This window comes from Hemiscyllium ocellatum, chromosome 31 (assembly GCF_020745735.1).
Source record: "Hemiscyllium ocellatum isolate sHemOce1 chromosome 31, sHemOce1.pat.X.cur, whole genome shotgun sequence".
Lineage (NCBI taxonomy): Eukaryota > Metazoa > Chordata > Chondrichthyes > Orectolobiformes > Hemiscylliidae > Hemiscyllium > Hemiscyllium ocellatum.
In genome coordinates, this window is record NC_083431.1 from 46,351,810 (window position 1) to 46,371,538 (window position 19,729).

The following is a 19,729-nucleotide window of genomic DNA, read 5'->3' on the forward strand; positions in this document are numbered from 1 at the left end:
GTCTACCTGTGACGCAAACTTCAACGAATTATGTACCTGTACCCCTAGGTCTATGCTCCCCACTGAGTTGTGACAGAACTAGGTTGGAACATAGATCAGCTTCATGCTAGTACCTGGGGTGGCTCAGTGGTTAGCACTGCTGCCTCACAGCATCAACGGTATTACTCCAGCCTTGGGCAGTTGTCTGTGTGGTGTTTACACATTCTCCCTGTGTCTACGTGGGTTTCCTCCAACAATCTAAAGATGTGCAGGTCAAGTGAATTGGCTGTGCTAAATTGTCCATAGTATCCAGAGATGTGTAGGCTAAGTGCATTAGTCAGGGGTAAATGTAGGGTAGCGGGAATGGGTCTTGGTGGTTTACTCTTTGGAGGGTTGGTATGGACTTGATAGGCCGAAGGGCCTGCTTCCACACTGTAGGGATTCTATGACAGCACCTCAGATGATGTTCTGAAGACCTTTGGATTAGTTATTGCTGAGGAAACTCATAGGAAACTATTGATAACAAATGAAAGGTGATTCTGATGAGGGAGATCAGGGGAGGGGTGAACTTTCCAACTCAGTACACAGGAGGAGCGTGGTTTGAAGATCACTGTCTGGTAAAACCGTTGAGTCCCAGTGCACGCAAGCCGAAAAGTTGCGCGTCACATGCGGTTTTAAAAAGAAGGCCCAATAAATATTTAACAGGTCCAGAGCCCCCTCATCGAGACACGAGCACACTCCCAGAAGTCCGAGCGGTAGGAAGGGGGGGGGAGGGGGAGTTGGGTCACATGACTGTACACCGGTTCCGCCGCAGGGCTCCCTGGAAACGGATAGCAGCGTGCACGTGCCTGCAGCGCACGCACCCAACAGTCTTTAAGAGTTCGTTAAACAGCATGAGGATGTGCCAGTTATACTTGGCCGAGCACTCGATGTAGCCACACTTCCATGTCTTCTTCACGAGGTTGGAAACGTTCCGCCTGGGAATAACGCGGCCCCTCTGCAAGTCCCGCTTGTTGCCGACGATGATGATTGGGATCTCGTTGGTCCCGATCATCCTGAGAGGAGAGAGTAGACAGAGAGTGAGAGAAGGTCAAAGAAACAAGTGAGTTTTGAGAAGATTTGTAGCTCAGGTTGAGGTTTTGGATGTAGGTTTGCTCGCTGAGCTGGAAGGTTCATTTCCAGACATTTTGTTACCTTACTAGGTAACATCTTCAGTGGACCTCAGGTGAAGCAATGCTGAAAATTCCTGCTTTGTATTTATATGTTTGGGTTTCTTTGGGTTGATGATGTCATTTCCTATGGTGATGTTATTTCCTGTGGTGAAGTCACTTCCTGTTCCTTATCTCAGGGGGTGGTTGATGGGGTCTAACTCGATGTGTTTGTTGATAGAGTTCCGGTTGGAATGCCATGCTCTAGGAATTCTCGTGTGTGTCTTTGTTTGGCTTATCCTAGGATGGATGTGTTGTCCCAGTCGAAGTGGTCTCCTTTCTTATCTGTATGTAAGGATACTAGTGAGAGAGGGTCATGTCTTTTTGTGGCTAGTTGGTGTTCATGTATCTTGGTGGCTAGTTTTCTGCCTGTTTGTCCAATATAGTGTTTGTTACAGTTCTTGCATGGTATTTTGTAAATGACATTAGTTTTGCTCATTGTCTGTATAGGGTCTTTCAAGTTCATTAGCTGCTGTTTTAGTGTGTTGGTGGGTTTGTGGGCTACCATGATGCCAAGGGGTCTGAGTACATTGGACGAAGACATGCACGAGAATTCTTAGAAGCATGGCATTCCAACCGGAACTCTATCAACAAACACATCGAGTTAGACCCCATCTACCACCCCTTGAGATAAGGAACAGGAAGTGACTTCACCACCAGAAATGACATCATCAACCCAAAGAAACCCAAACATATAAATACAAAGCAGGAATTTTCAGCATTGCTTTGCCTGAGGCCCATTGAGGATGTTACCGAGTAGGGTAACGAAACATCTGGAAATGAACCTTCCTGCTCAGCGAGCAAACCTACATCCAAAAGAAACAAGTGGTTGAGTACACAAGATAGTGGGCTGCACTTCCCAAAGCGGTTTCCCCATTGCCACCCCAAATGTCCTGATCCCTCTCCATCCCACCTTGCTCCATTCAGTGAAAACTAGACCACTGGCCTGAGGAGGGGTTGCGAGGGCTGGTGGGGTGGGGAGAAGACCCTATGGGGGTGTATGGGATGGAGAGCAGCCAGGGCAGTGGGTGGGATGGAGAGAACCCATAGAGCAGAGGAATGATGTTGCTTTAGAACTGGAAATGACCAAATTTTGCAACACCATTTGGGATTGTAACCCCCACTCCGGCCACCCTGATGTAAAATTTACAGAACAGAAACAGTCCATTCAGCCCAGCCTCTCAATGCTGTCCTTGACCTGTTCCATGGGGTCATCGCATTCTACTTTCTCCAATCCTGCTACCCCAGCTTTCCATCTTTCTTCCTCATCTGGTTTTCTACATTCCTCTTAAATGCAGCCCTACTATTAATTTCAACTATTTCTGGTAATACAGAAATCCACATTGTCACGATTTAAAAAAAGATGTTCCAATTTTTTCTTAAAATTTTTATGGGATTTACAAGTGATTTTTGTATTTACAACTGTCCATTTTTGCTCTCCCACCAAATGGCAACAGCATAAGACCACAGGGTATAAGAGCAGAAGTAGACCATTTGCCCTATGGGGTCTGCTTCACCATTTGATCATGGCTGATACGTTTCTCAAACCTATTCTCCTGCCTTCTTCCTGTAACCTTTGATCTCTTTATTCATCAAGAGCCTCTGTCTCAAATGACTCAATGACTTGGCCTCCACAGTCCCAATGGCAGTGAGTTCCACAGATTCACCACCCTTTGGCTGAAGAAACTCCTCCTCATCTCAGTTCTAAAGGGTCGTCCCTTCACTCTGAGGCTGCGCCTTCAGGTCCTAGTCTCTCCTACTGGTAGAAACATCTCCACATCCACTCTATCCAGGCCCCTCAGTATTCTGTAAGTTTCAATGAGAGAGAATTATACAGCATGGAAACAGACCCTTCAGTCCAACTAGTCCATGCTGACCATTTTCCCAAACTAAACCAGTCCCACTTGCTTGTGTTTGGTCCATATCTCACCAAACTTTTCCTATTTATGTAGATTAGATTAGATTTCCTACAGTGTGGAAACAGGCCCTTTGGCCCAACAAGTCTACACTGACCCTTCGAAGAGTAACCTACCCAGAACCATTCCCCTACCCTATCTTTGCCCCTGACTAATCCACCTAACATTATGGGCCATTTGGCCTAACCTGCACATCTTTGGACTGTGGGAGGAAACCGGAGCACCTGGAGGAAACCCACGCAGACACGGGGAGAATGTGCAAACTCCACACAGACAGTCACCTGAGGTGGAACTCGACCCCGAGTCCCTGGCGCTATGAGGTAGCAATGCTAACCACTTATTTAAATGTCTTTTAAATGTTGTAATTGTATGCACATTCATCACTTCCTCTGTCAATTCATTCCACACTTGAACTATTCCCTATTTAAACAAAAGTTACCCCTCATTACCTTTTTAAAATATTCTCTTTTCATCTTAAAAATAGGTCCCCTAGTTTCTAACCCACCCACCCTCAGGAAAAGACCTTTGCTATTCACCTTATCTTTGACCCTCATGATTTTATAAACCTCTGTAAGGTCACCCCTCAGCCTCCTATGCTCCAGTGAGAAAAGTCCCAGCCTATTTAGCCTATTTTTATATCTCAAGCCCTCCAATCGTGGCACCATCCTGGTAAATATTTTCTGAACCTTTTCCAGCTTAATAATATCCTTCCTATCACAGGACAACCAGAACTGGACACAGTACTGCAGAAGAGGCCTCACCAATGTCCTGTACAACCTCAACATAACATCACAACTCCTACACTCAAAGGTTTGAACAATGAAGGCAAGTGTGCTAAATGCCCTCTGAACCATCCCGTCCACCTTGAGTAAGCCCAGCCTGCAGATTCATGGCACTGACATCAGAGGCTAGACTGGGTTTCCGGTAGCTTCTGCATTGTCGAGGCAGGAGCAGAGCCAATTGATCATCAAGTTCATCCTACCTTCTTTTGGTGTTTCTGGGTGAGGAAGGAGGTTCCAGGAGGTTGCGGCAGCGGCGAATATGGTGTGGATCCAGTTGTTCCTCATGGCTGCTCCGGTGGTGGTTGGGCCCGGCATTTCGATGGCCTGGGTTTTCCCTGAGGCTTGTACAGTGTCTTTGCAGTCTGGTGGGTCCGGTCTGGTCTGGGAGTCCTTTGAGTGACTTCGGTGGTGTTCTCGTTGGCATCGGCTTGGGTCTCCTCCTGGAAGCTTCAGTCAGTCTGTGACTCCATGCAGCGTTTTCCTCAGCATCGTGGAGGGTCCGGTCAGGGTTCCACCAGCAAGCAAGTGGGGGGGTGGGGTTGAGTCCTTGAGCCCAGAGCTATGAAACAGACTAAGTGGACTTTGTCTCAAATTCTCTTCTTTTTAAATTTATTTTTCTTTAATATCGTGGACCATCAATTATTTCTTTCTTTCTTTATTAGAATCCCTACGGTGTGGAAACAGGCCCTTCGGCCCAACAAGTCCACACTGACCCTCTGGAGAGCCATTTCCCTAATCCTATATTTGTCCCTGACCAATGTACCTAACCTACGCATCCCTGGACACTGTGGACAATTTAGCATGGCCAATGCACCTATCCTGCACATCTTTGGATTGTGGGAGGAAACTGGAGCACCCGAAGCAACCGGAGCACGCAGACGTGGGGAGAATGTGTAAATATATTTAATATATTACCATGATTTTGTATGTTTGAAGGTCTGTAATGCTGGACTTTTATTTCCTTGTTTTTCTAACATTTTTTCCTAAGAATTTGTACCAAGAATCTGTTCCTTGGTATCTTTATACCTGAAGTGGTGTTGTAAGTGGTGATTGTAAACTTTTCACTGTATTCATGTGAGTACATACAACAACAAAGCTAATTCAATTCAATTCAATACCTGTGATGCAAATTTCAAAGAATTATTTACCTGAACCACTGGTCTCTGTGTTCTACAGCACTATCCAGAGCCCTATCATTAACAGCAAAAGTCCTGCTCTTGATATGATATCCCCTCACCCTCCTAATCTCCATTGATTACAAATGCAGAGTCCTCAACCGCTCCTCATATGACGAGCCCTTCATTCCCGGATCATTCTTGTAAACCTCCTCCAATGCCACCACATCCTTCTTTCAATATGGGGCTAAAAACGTCTCGTAATATTCCAAATGCAGTCTGACCAGAGCCTTGTACAGCCACAGCAGTACATCTCTGCTCTTGGATCCTGCCCTCTTGAAATTAATGATAACATTGCATGTGCCTTCCAAACTACCAACTGAAACCTGCATGCTAAACATAAGAGAATCCTGAACTAGGACTCCAAAGTTCTTTTGTGTTTCAGATGTCTGAAGCCTTTCTCTGTTTAGAAAATAGTGAATGCCTCTACTCTTGCCATGAAAGTGCCTAACACACACTTCCTTCATCCCATCTGCTACTTCTTTGACCTAACCCCTGTCTAAGTCCTCTGCCACCTCACCACCTCCTCAACACTACCTATCCCTCCACCTCTCTTTGGGTCACCTGAAAACTTAGTAATGATGCCCTCAGTTCCTTCTTCCAGACCGTTGAGGTGTAATGTGAATAGTTGTGATTCCAACATGGCCCCTGTGGAACTCCACTAGTTACTGGCTACCATTTCAAAAAAAGACCCTTTCATCCCTTCTTTCTGCCTTCTGCCAGTCAGCCAAACTTCCATCCATACCAGTACCTTCCCCAATACTATGGGCTCTTATCTTATTTACAGCCTCCTGTGTTACACCTTCTCAAAGGCCTTCCAGAAATCCAAACAGATCATGTCCATTGGCTCTCCTTTGTCTACCTTGCTTGTTACCTCATTATCTTGTCAAGTTCACTTGACAATAAAATGCTCAACATACTCAGCAGCTCTGCCAGCATCTATGGAGAGAGATTAAGAATTAACATCTCACATCTATGACAATTCATCAGAAAGTTCTCAAAGTCTCCCACAACACCAATGTTCCCAAACCTGCTAAGAATTTACAGCATTTGCTATTCTCATTTCAGATTTCCAACATCCACAGCACTTTGCTATTATAATAATATATTTTCAGTTACCATGCCAAACTCCTTCATAAACTTATCAGGTCATCTCTTAGACTTTGCTGAAAGTTCTGACATGATTCTTACAAATCTATTTTGCACCTTCTGTAGTGTTTCCATTTAATTGGGGATCAGAGTTGTGCATGGTTCCCTAAGATTTAAGATTAAGGTTTAATACTTAAAGTTTTGAAATTCTGCTTATCTAGAACCTGAACATTTTGCTTACACTTGTGATGGCTCTGCCAATCTATTAGCACTACCCTTGAGCTGTTCAGGGAGAGGTGGACACCGCAGAGAGGGGAGTGTTTTATTTTCCCCTCCAACTCTATTTTGATTTAATACCTGCCCTCTCCTCCACTGTTTGACCATGCAACATTGCCCTCTAAGAAGGGCACTGCTTGTCACTGGCCACTTGGGTGTTTCCTTTCTGCCTGGTGGTGGAAACTGAATAAAGATTTGTGCACCTTGTGTCTTTCACTGTGTCTCACACCTGCACACACACACAACATGGGCGCTCAAAAGAAAAAAATATTGCTACTTCCAGCGACTCTATGGACCCAAGTTGTTATGGTTAATGATTTGAGAATCTACAATTCTTTGCCCTTTAACTCTCAATATGAGCTTTGGGAAATGCTGAACTCACACAGAAGTTAGTCAGTTATAAATGAAATGTGATGGGGTATATTTTACTAGGAAAAATGGAGATGCGACAATATTAATGTGATAGTTGGCCATTTAAAGCAGTGGAAATGAAATCTGTGGGTGTGTGCACCCAAACATTTGTACTTGGAAGGACCAAGTTGATAAGCTTGGTTACAAAAGGGATGATTCTCAATTTCAGGCAGAGACTGCAAAAGCAAGGAAATTGCTAAACCTTTATAAGTCACGGAGAAGCACACTTTAAAGTGTCAAAGTTAAAAATCACACAACACCAGGTTATAGTCCAACAGGTTTAATTGGAAGCTCAGTAGCTTTTGGAGCGACGCTCCTTCATCAGGTAATAGTGGAGGGTTCAATCCTAACACAGAATTTATAGCAAAAATTTACAGTGTGATGTAACTGAAATTATACATTGAAAAATTGATTGTCTGTTAAGCCTTTCATCTGTTAGAATATAGTGATAGTTTCACTTCTTTCATATGTAAATCACAAAACCTTTTTTTTAAAAAGTTGCATTCTCGGGTTAGCTGTTAACAATGGGTGATAGCTAGACAATATGTTGAAGGCGTTAGCCCACTGTGTTCTCTATCTATGCCATGATGTTTAGATTGATTCTAATCTAAAAAATTTAAAGTGTCACGTATTAACGCAGCCTTAGAGGGAGATTGTGGATCTACTGGAGTGATTTCAAGGATGAGGAACTTCCATCTTGTTCAGAGACTGGAGTTAGAGCGGCGAAGGTTATTGGGATATTTAACGGATGTTCTCATCTGTTTCCACTGGACGAAGCATCATTAAGCAGAGAAGATTTAAAACAATTAATAAAAAAAATACTTGGGAGGACACGAGGAATAAAATGGTGGATATGATCCAGAATGCTCTGCCTGAGAAAACTTTGGAAGCAGATTCCATAATAACTTTCAAAAGGAGTTGGGAGCATAGTTAAAGAACATTTTTTATGGGGCTATAAAGAAACAGGCAGTATTTAGGGGCCACTAATTGAAAGCTCCTCCAATGAGCCAATAAGGCATGATGGGTTGCAGGTCCCCTTTTGGGCTATAGGATGAAATAGAAATCAGAAGTTCTCTGCTTATTTCAGAAAGGAAAGCCAAAAGTGATGACACAATTTCCTTCGGTACATCTGGGTTTTTCTTTTAGACTAGATTCCCAACAGGACGGAAACAGGCCCTTCGGCCCAACACCGACCCTCCGAAGAGTAACCCACCCAGACCTATTTCTTTACTCTATATTCACCCCTAACTGATGCACATAACTCTATGGCCAATTCACCTGACCTGCACATCTTTGGAGGATTGAGGGGTACAGGAAGTAGTCGTGGTTAGAGTGTCTGCTCTGTTTTGTACCAGAACACCATGGTGTGCCGAAACGGGGAAAGATCAGGAGCAAGCTCATCTGATTGGGCTCCCCCTCCCCCAGGTTCTGAGCACTCGCTGCCAAGCAGCAGTTGACAACCCACAAAACAAAGTTTGCATCAAAACCTATTCTGGCATCGGATGAAAGGAAAAGTTTCACTTGGAGCAAACATCAGGAGGCAGCAGTAAATGCTTTATTAAATATACTCATTTGAAAGATAGAATGTGAATATCCTGTTTCATTTTGGCTCCAGTTTGATTATGAACAGTTTTTTTTGGCATTGCAATGTTACTTCCTTCATGATGGTGAATTTTTCAAGCTTCATGTCATGAAGGTTTTGATTAAGTCATGAGAATCATTTTTGCTTAAGCTAAGAACAAAGCATTTAGCATCATTTGAACACAGCCTCCTGAGCTAGCTCTGGCAGTCAATTAGATTCCAGCCAATCTGCATCTGTCTCAATTTCATTTACACGTCATTGCTCCCCAAACCTCGAGCTCTTATGAAAGTTCTCAGCCTTGAAAGCTCCATGGAGATTTGTGGGAAAGGGAGGTCCAGATTTCACAGCATTGTGGAACAGAAGGATGCTATTTGGCCCATTGTGCCCACACCAATATGAAATGTCTTTCTTAATGTGAAAAAGTCCCTGTTGCATCTTAAGAGTCTGCCCCCATTTTCTTCAATCTCCAACTGGACAAAATATCTTCTGTATTCTCCTTCTATTGGATCCATTCACCGTTTCTTTAAACATCTCAATCCAACCACCTTACAATCTTCCACATCCAAGGCTAATTTTTGCAACCTGTCCTGATAATTTCACTCTGGTATTTTTCTGGTGACTCTGCTCCACACTTTCTCGAAGAATTCTCCATCCTGAGGTGCTGGTGCTCAGAAGTGAAGCGTTAACTACCTCCCTTTATAATTCAGCTCCCTCACAATTAAGGACAATATTACTTCCCCAGTGGTTGCTTTTTAGTCCTCACTGGTAGCTTTCAAATGTCAAATGGCATAAAAATATATCTACAAATTTGAAAAGTGTGGTGCTGGAAAAGCACAGTAGATCAGGCAGCTTCTGAGGGGCAGGAGAGTCGAAGTTTCGGGCATGAGCCCTTCATCAGGCATTGGCGTTCCCGATGAAGGACTTCTGCCCAAAACGTCGACTCTGCTGCTCCTCGGACGCTGCCTGACCGGCTGCGCTTTTCCAGCACCACACTTTTCAACCCTGATCTCCAACATCTGCAATCCTCACTTTCTCCTACATATATAGAAATACAAAGTATATTCGTTAATGAGTTGTGCTGGGACCAAAGCATGAGATTCAGTTCCAAAATAACAAATATCTGAGAAAGAATCACCACAGAATAGAAATGAAAGTTTTAGGTTGGTGATGGTAAGTAGACAGTTGCAACCTGGACACAGATTGACTGATGGTAAACAGAGTAATGGGTATTTTCCATGGTGGAGGAAGGTTTGGAGTGAAATTCCTCAGGGGTTGGTATTGGGACTCTTGCATTTCCTGATCTATATTAATGATCTAGACCTTGGTATGCAGGAGGCAGGTACAACGTTTGCAGGTCACACAGAACTTGGAGAAATTATAAACATTCGGCCCATCGGGTTTATACTTATCAAAAACTGCCACCTAATTATTCTAATCCCATTTTCTAGCAGTATAGACCCCAAAAGGATATAGACAAGATGGTGGAGTGGGTCCTGCTCCTCGGACACTGCCTGAACTGCTGTGCTTTTCCAGCACCACTGTAATCTTGAGGTAGCAGGTGAGGTTTTATTCAGAAAAGTGTGAGGTGACAGACTTTTGGTTGGGAGGAAAAAGTAACATAAAATGGGGGCTACAATTCTAAAAGGGGGTGCACGAGCAGAGGGAAGTGCATGTATATGAGCATAGACGGGACAGGTAGAGAGAGCAGTAGGTAAAGCATACAGCATCATTATTAACAGCTTAGAGAACAAGAACAAGGAGTTGTACAGTACACTTGTAAGACCTCAGCTGGAGTATAGTGTATAGCTGAGGGCACCACATTATAGGAAAGATGTGAGTGCATTGAAGAGAGTGCACAATGGTTCCAGGAATAAGAAACCTTAGTTATGAGGATCAGATGAAGAAGGTGGAGCTGTTCTCCTTTGAGAACAAGGCTAACAGGAGATTTTCAAAATCATGAGTGATTGTGTAGATAGGGAGAAACTGTTCCCGTTTGTACAAGGATCACAAACTGATCCCAGTGACCACTGGGAGAGTCCAGAACAGGCAGGTCCTCAGATCGAACCTGCGGCATTGGGAGCTGACCCACTTTCGTCAAGGGACAGGGTTCATGGAGCTGCGAGTTCAGCCAGGGCCTGTGGAGGGATTCTGCTGGATGGCGTCCTGCTCGAAGACCAATAGGACCCAGTGGGAGTCCCAGACCCTAATACTATCCATTGACACACTCACAGAACAGGAAGGAGAGTGGTTTGAGCAGGCAATACAATTGTGTCTTTTTCTTTCCTCACAGTATTGAAGCAGAAAAGAGGAAGTGACGAACAAAACACAGCAAAGATGAAATGAGAAACAGAAAAGCTACTCTCTGATTTGAATGGGCATTATTGTAATTAGTAATTAGCACAAACATCAATTTCCACTTTTTCTAGTCTAGAAGCCAACCCCAGCTCATGATATTTTTTAATCCAGCTGTTCTGGGATGTGATTACATACCTCTGGATCAGGTGGAATTAAAACCTGGCCCTTCTGGGTCAGCAGTAGGGACATTACCACTGCATCACAAGAGTGTACTGACTGACTAACTAGGTATAATATAAGAAATTGACTAATGCAAAAGTCATTTTCTTGAGAGTGAGAATAGTCTGGAATCCAATCAAATGATTCCGTTAATTTAAATATAGAATAATCGATCCCTCTAAAGAGATAAAAACTCAAATCTAATTGAACTGCTCTGATTGCGTACTTCCCTTAACAATTAAAGACCTTTCTAGATGTGTCCCACTGCAAGGAATCCGACGTCAGCAGGGTAAGAAATTACTGCTGCCTCAAATACTCACTCATCTGTTAGGGATTTAATCAACCACCCAATTAATTTCATGGAAATCAAAAGGTAGCGATGAAAAGCAAAATAGCTTTAACAGCGAAAATGTCGAGCATCAAAATCCAGGAACCAGATCCCTCTAGTTCAGGAATATATAATCACAGGAAAACTGGCCAATTACTAATTTATTAAGACTGCTTTTATCCACCATTTACCTTAGACAATTCTATATGATAAATATTTAATTATGGGTACATAATAAAATAAGATCTTGAATGAATGCTTGTGTGTCTGGGTCTGAAAGGGTTAATATCCAAGGTGCTCCATGAGTACTACCCTCTACACTGATCGGCAGAAAAGCTGAGGTTCTCGAAGGAGTTAGACTGAACGTCTGGTCTTCCTCAAGATCTCTAATAGTCTCTATCTTATTGACGTAATCTGTCACTAACTGCTAACATCCAACAAACTATATCTTGTTGGACTTAGAAAATGGGAGCAGGAAAAGGCCATTCAGCCCTTTGAGGCTGCTCTGTCATTCTACATGACCATTGTTGATCCTTTGTTGCTGCCGTTCTCTTGCATTCTCCCCACACCCCTTGATGCCTTTAAGATCTAGAAGTATCTGTCTTGTTTTTATATGTATATTCAGTGGCTTGGATGGTGAAGAATTCCATAGGATCACTATTCTTTGAGATAGAAAATGTTTTCCTTATTGCAGTTCTAAATGACCTGCCCCATTTCCTGACTTTGTTCACTGATTCTAAACACTCTCCCATGCATCCAGCCTGTCCAACTCTGTTAAAATTTATACATCTCAATCAGACTCTTCGTCTTCCTTCTAAGCTCTAGTGAATGTAGGCCCATTTGAATCAATCTCTCTTCACAAAACACTCTTGCCATCCCTGATATTAGCTGAGTAAACCTTTGTTGCACTCTCTCTGTGATAAGGGATATATCCTTTCTTAGGCAGGGAGACCAGAATTGTATACAGTACTCCAGGTGTGGCCTCACCCAGGCCCTGTTTAACTGCAGCAAGACATCTCTCCTTCTGAACTCACATCCTCTTTCCATAAAAGCCAATATATACTTGCCTCCCTAATTAGTTGCTGCACCTGCCTGTCTACTTTTGTTGACTTGTGTACAAGAACACCCAGATTCCCTTGTACTCCCATTTAAATCCTCTGTTTTTTTTTCACACTGAAGTGTATACATTTGTAATTTAAACACTTTGTGCTGCATCTGCCATGGTTTTGTCCAACCACACTACTTATTGAAATCACTTTGAAGCCTCCTTGCTTTCTCCTCACAACTTATTATTCTGCCCAGTTTTGTATTATTGGCAAACTTGGAAATGTTGACTTGTTATTGCTTACCACTTGGAAAAATAGCCATTTATTCCCACTGTTTCATGTCTGTCAATTAATTCTGAATCCACCCCAATATATTAACCCCTAACCTGTGCACTTTAATTTTGCCCATCAACCACTTTTGTGAGACAAAGCCTTCTGCAAATGCAGACATACCACATACAACTGGTTCTCTCTCAACTATGCTGCTAGTGCATACTCAGAATTCTAGTAGATTCATTAAGCATGATTTATATCTCACAAATCCATGAGGCTCTGTCCAATCCCATTAAAGGGTGGCACGGAGGCTCAGTGGTGAGCACTGCTGACCCTCAGTGCGAGGGACCCCAGGTATGACTCCACCGTTGGGCGACTGTCTGTATGGAGTTTGCATATTCTCCCTGTGTCTGCGTGGGTTTCTGGCAGGTGCTCAGCTTTCCTCCCACAATCCAAAGATGTGCAGGATAGGTGGATTGGCCATGCTAAATCGCCCATATGTACAGACTAAGGGAATGCAAGGTTATAGGAATAGGGTAGGCAGGTGGGTCTGGGTATGATACTCCTCGCAGTTGAGTATGGACTTGATGGGCAAAATGCTTTCAACTGTAGCAATGCTATGATTCTTTCCAACTGCTCTGTTATCATGTCTTTTATGATAGTCTTCTGTGGAGTCTTCTGTCTAGTTCACACACTATGTGTTCAATTATTCTGCCATTTCTTGTTCCCCATGATAATTTTCTGACTGTAAAAATAGTCTTTGCTAATATCTTTCCTCTTGACACATTTTTGAAGCTCTAACAGTCTGTTTTTATGTTCACTGCAATCTCATAACAATTCTTTTGCAATAACATAACTATCAATCTATCGTACTATCGTAGCCTCTTCTAGTTAGACTAGAAAATGGTTTTCCTCTACCACACTAGATTAAGCAGGCCTGTTGTTTTCTACACGTAAAGGATGGTGGCAGCAACATTGAGCATAAACAGCAAGCAGCTCAGACAGTGTAGTGAGCTGGCATGCTTATGCAATGAATATTATTAAATATACCTTCATAACAGATTTATTAATTCTCCAAAGCTCTCAGTTAAATCTGCTGTTTAATCTGAAAGCTTGGTTTTGACCTTGGGCTTTCACCTTAGTCCAACATGTCTCCAGATCCTGGAGGGCCCCTGTACATTGCACAGGTTTCGATCCTGCGGAATCATAAGTTCTGGACTGTATTCAGCAGAGAAACAGACAACTCAAAAGTCGATGTTTTATATTAAGGCAACAAAATAAAAGTTCTGAACCAGCAAGGGCGTTTAGAATTAAGTATTCAGTGTCATTGAGAGAGCTTGACATCTGCTGATGGGATTGGATGGAAATGTGCAGGGCATCTGATGCTGAATTAGTCATAGTGGCCAGAGGCAGTCAGCTAGACCTGGACTACAATGATTAATGTTTCCCCTTCTTTGGAAGTGGAAAATCTGTTCCGTCAAGGTTCCATAATGGGAACCAAAAGTCAAAGATGTCTTTGATAATAATGGAATTGTAGCTGAGAAAACAAAGTGTCTTGGGAAACGTGGGAAGAATAAACAAACAAACGGAAGAACTGACATCTAGAGCAAGTACCAAAAATCATTGTAAATTGAACATAAGATATTTTTATAAGCATTCAGGAATTAAAGATACCAGACCATAGGGCTGCTCTTTCATGAGAGCTGGATGACTCAGTGGTGCTTTAACTTGGAGGTCACCACAACTCCAGGTGTGGGCGGCATGGTGGCACAGTGGTTAGCACTGCTGCCTCACAGCGCCAGAGACCCAGGTTCAATTGCCGCCTCAGGCAGATTGACTGTGTGGAGTTTACACATTCTCCCTGTGTCTGCGTGGGTTTCCTCCGGGTGCTCCGGTTTCCTCCCATAGTCACAAAGATGTGCAGGTCTGGTGAATTGGCCATGCTAAATTGCCTGTAGTGTTAGATAAGGGGTAAATGTAGGGGTATGGGTGGGTTGCGCTCTGGCGGGTTGGTGTGGGCTTGTTGAGCCAAAGGGCTCTGTAAGTAATCTAATCTAAACCTCAGGTAACTTCAGTCAGCATGGGAATTGAACCCACACTCTGATAACATCATGTTACATTATAAGCAGGCTGTCTAACCAACTTAGCTAACCAGCCAAACACTGTTACTAGGCAGGTTTTTAAAACCCAAAGGCACCTGATGTCTCCTTGTCTCAAGGCATCAAATCTCATTAGTCCAAATGTTGCATGGCCTTGTGTAATCAATAAGAGAACAACACACAGTTCCACACTGAACTGTTGGGAAAAAACCTTTCCTTTGCAACAGAACAGTGTTCAAACATTCATCTTCTCGGCTTTATTCCAAATGAAATATAAATAGCCCTTGCATGTCTCCACCCTTGAAGGAGATGAAATGACGTTTTTTTAATGTGTTACATCACGAGGTAAACATGACATAATCAATAAAACCCAAAGTTATATCGTTTCATCCTCACCTGTTGTTTTGCAGAATTTATACAATTTCTCATTTATTTTCTTTTCAAATTTACAACCTATTCTAGAAGCACTTCACTCTTGATAATGCGACTGCAATTTCATTAACTTTGCTCACGATGAAAAGGATTCTTGCATTGTAAGATTGAATTAACAATCTAAATCTTGCTGTTAACAATGTAAATCTCTCGATATGGCTGTGCCCCAGGGCAGGTCTGAAGACCTCCTCGTGGGTCTGCTCCTGGGCCTGGCCAAACTGGCCATAAACAGGTCCAGGCAGCGGGCTGTGGAGGGGGTCGTTAGGGCCGACTGCTTGCCCCTCATCCGCGGTTACGTTAGAGACCAGGTGTCTCTGGAGAAGGAGCATGCAGTGACTACCAACACCCTGGAGTTGTTCAGGGAGAGGTGGGCGCCGCAGGGAGTGGAGTGCATTATTTACCCCTCCAACTCTGTTTTGATTTAATCCCTGTCCTCCCCTTCACTGTTTGGTCACACAGCATTGCCCTTTGATGTGAAGGGCGCTGCTGGTCACTGGCCACTCGGGTGTTTCCTTTCTTCCTGGTGGTGGAAACCGAATAAAGATTCATACACCTTGTGTCTCTCACTGTGTCTCACACCTGCACACACTCAACATGGGTGCTGGGGGGAGAAAATAAGCACTACCGCAGTTAGGCGGTAGTGTGGGGGTTAAAAAGAAAGAAAAAATAAATAAACAGGAGTGTCAAAGGTCCTGTTCCCTCTGACGGCTGGCTCTGAGGGAGCTGGAATCAGTGTGGGAAGGAGTCTCCCCTTGCTTACTTCAGGAGAAGGTGGTACTGATTCTGGGACTGGCTGGCCCATAGCCAGTAAGCGAAAAGAAGAAAAAAAAAAGAAGAAAAAAATAAGGCTGTGCCCATGGATCCTAGTCTCCCCACCTAATGGAAACAACTTCCCAGCATTCACCCTTTCTGAGCCATGCATTATCTTGTAAATTTCTATTAGATCTCCCTTAAACCTTCTAAACTCCAATGAATAAAATCACAGGATCCTCAACCGTTCATCGTATGTTAGGCCTACCATTCCAGGGATCATCTAGATCATGCTCCAGTGCCAGTATGCCCTCCCTGAGGTGTGGGACTCAAACTTGGACACAGTATTCTAAATGGGGCCTAACAAGAGCTTTATAAAGTCTCAGTAGTACATCGCTGCTTTTATATTCCAAAATGACAACATTACATTTTGCTTTCTTAATCACCGACTCAACCAGCAAGTTGACCTTTAGAGAATCCTGTACTAGCACTCCTAGAATCCTTTGTATTTGGGCTTTCTGAACTTTCTCACTGTTTAGAAAATAGTCCATGCCTGTATTCTTTTTTCCCAAACTGCGGGACTTCGCATTTGCTCACATTGAATTTCATCAGCCATTTCTGGACCACTCTCCTAAACTGTCTAAATCTTTCAGGATTCGCAGTAAAATCAACTAGGCAAAAGTGAGGACTGCAGATGCTGGAAACCAGAGTTTCTGCAGCCTCCCCACCTCCTCAGTACTTCCTGCCTGTCCACCTAACTGGGGGCATTCTGGTAAACTTCACCAGAATGCCCCCAGCCCCTTCATCCAGATCATTAATATATAAAGTGAACAGCTGTGGCCCCAACACTGAACCCTGCAGGACACCACTTGTCACCAGCTGCCATTCTGAAAAATAACCTTTAATCCTTTAATAATTTGCAACTTTTGTTCGGCAGTCAATCCTCAATCCATGTCAGTAGCTCACCTCAAACACCATGGGCCTTCACCTTACTCAGCAGCCTCCTGTGGGGCACCTTATCAAAGGCCTTTGGAAGTCTAAATAAATAACATCCACTGGGTTTCCTGGTCTAATCTACTTGTTACCTCTTCAAAGAATTCTAACAGGTTTGTCAGCCACGACCTCCCCTTACTAAATCCATGCTGACATGTTCTAATCTGACTCTACACTTCCAAGAATTTAGAAATCTCATCCTTAACAATGGATTCTAGAATTTTACCAACAACTAAGGTTAGGCTAATCAGCCTATAATTTTCCATCTTTTATCTTGATCTTTTCCTGAACAAGGGGGTTGCAACTGTGATTTTCCAATCATCCGGGACTTTCCCTGACTCCAGTGACTTTTGAAAGCTCTCAACCAATGCCTTCGTTATTTCCTCAGCCACCTCCCTCAGAACTCTAGGATGTAGCCCATTGGGGCCAGGAGATTTATCAAATTTTTTGCTTTTCTAGCACTTTCTCTTTTGTAATGGCTACCACTCAACTCTGCCCCTGACTCTCCTTAATTGTTGGGATATTACTCATGTCTTCCACTGTGAAGACTGGGGCAAAGTACTTACTAAGTTCTTCAGCTATTTCCTTCTCTCCCAGCACTATCCTTCCTGCATCAATTTGGAGCAGCCCAATGACTACTTTTGCCTCTGATTTGTTTCTTATGTATTGAAAGAAACTTCCTATCATTTCTAATATTACTGGCCAGCCAACCTTCACATTTGATCCTCTCCTTCCTTATTTCTCTCTTTGTTATCCTCTGTTTGTTTTTGTAGCCTTCTCAATCTTCTGATTTCCCAGTGTTCTTGGCCACCTTGTTGACTCTCTCTTTTTCTTTGATGCTTTTCCTGACTTCCTTTGTCAGTTATTGCTGTCTAATCAACACACACCCTTCCCCCTGGGATAATCTTTCATTTCTTTGGGATGAACCTCTGTACTATGTCCTCAATTAAACCCAGAAATTCCTGCCATTGTTGATCTTCTGTCTTCCCCACTAGGCTCTGCTTCCAATCAATGTTCATCAGTTCCTCTCTCATGCCCCTGTAATTCCCTTTATTTAACTGTAACACCATTACATCTGATTAGATTAGATTGCTTACAGTGTGGAAACAGGCCCTTCGGCCCAACAAGTCCACACCGACGCGTAACCCACCCATACCCCTACATATACCCCTTACCTAACACTTCGGGCAATTTAGCATGGCCAATTCACCTGACCCGCACATCTTTGGACTGTGGGAGGAAACCGGAGCACCCGGAGGAAACCCACGCAGACACGGGGAGAACGTGCAAACTCCACACAGTCAGTCGCCTGAGGTGGGAATTGAACCCAGGTCCCTGGCGCTGTGAGGCAGCAGTGCTAACCACTGTGCCACCGTGCCGCTAAATGTTGCCGTCTCTCTTTCAAACTGCAGGCTGAACTCTACCATATTATGATCACTGACTCCTAAGTGTTCCCTTACTTTCAGAATTTTTATAAAGTCTGGCTCATTACATAGCCATCCCATATTTCCAATTCCTTCATTTACTACAAACCGACTGACGCCCACAGCTACCTAGATTACACCTCCTCCCATCCTATCCCCTGTAAAAACGCCATCCCATATTCCCAATTCCTTCGCCTCCGCCGCATCTGCTCCCAGGAGGACCAATTCCACTTGCCCTGAACCTCATTACATAGCACTAAGTCCAGAATAGCCTGCTTCCTTGTGGGTTCCAGCATAAGCTGTTCCAAAACGTCATCCTGTAAGCATCCCGTGAATTCCCTATCTTTGGATCCACCGGCAACATTATTCACCCAGTTCACCTGCATATTGAAGTCCCCCATGACCACGGTGACCTTGACTTTCTGACATGTCCTATCTATTCTGAAAATGTGTTGCTGGTTAAAGCGCAGCAGGTCAGGCAGCATCCAAGGAACAGGAAATTCGACGTTTCGGGCATAAGCCCTTCATCAGGGATTTCCTGATGAAGGTCTTATGCCCGAAACGTCGAATTTCCTGTTCCTTGGATGCTGCCTGACCTGCTGCGTTTTAACCAGCAACACATTTTCAGCTCTGATCTCCAGCATCTGCGACCTCACTTTTTATTCGAAGATGTCCTATCTATTTCCTGGTACATCTTGCGTCCCTGGTCCTGACCACTGCTGGGAGGTCTGCACATAACTCCCATTATGGTTTTTTGGCCTTTGTGGTTCCTCAACTCCACCCAAACAGACTCCAGATCATCTGATCCTATGTCATTCAGTGCCATAGATTTAATTTCATTCTTAACTAACAAGGCAACTCTGCCCCCCCACCCCATCTTTTCGATTAGCTGTAAATCCTTGGATGTTCATCTGCCAGTACTGAACCCCATGCAAACACAGATTGCCCCTGGCTTTTTCATCTTGAAATAAGGTGAACGCACCCCCAAGGCACTGGAATCAATTTACTATTTTCAAAGTTTAGGTTCTCATTCCTGAAACCATTCTTGTAAATCACTTTGCAACTGTCTCCAATGCATCTACATCTTTCCTATAACTTTGCCTACAAATGTATACTATACTCCACTTGAGTTCTAACAAGCACTTTGCATGTCCAACATCACTTCTTATGCTCTATGCCTCTGATGCTCTGTGCCCCTGATAATAAAGCCAATAAACATTATGCTTTATTAACTGCTCTCTCCATCTGTCTTGCCACCTACAATGATCAGTGCACGTATGCACCCAGCATCCTCTGCTCCTGTAGCCCCTTTCAAACTGTGCCCCCTATTTCATACTGCCTTTCAATAAATGGATAGATTCTATCTTGCTAGCGATGGTCATTGGCTTATTTCTGTTTGTTTCTAATGAAATACTATATGTGTAATACAGTAATGAAATGTACAACCATTCA

General features: G+C 43.5%; 1 protein-coding gene across 1 annotated transcript in view; it reads right to left on the reverse strand.

Moving 5' to 3' along the window:
- Window positions 1-763: 763 nt before the first annotated feature.
- The window catches only part of LOC132830503 (ras-like protein family member 10B), a 282,294-nt gene continuing 263,328 nt past the window's right edge, over window positions 764-19,729 (reverse strand). Inside the window, exon 3 of the mRNA XM_060848266.1 lies at window positions 764-1,034. Within this exon, the coding sequence (XP_060704249.1) occupies window positions 764-1,034 (271 nt within the window). The remainder of the gene's footprint in view (window positions 1,035-19,729) is intronic.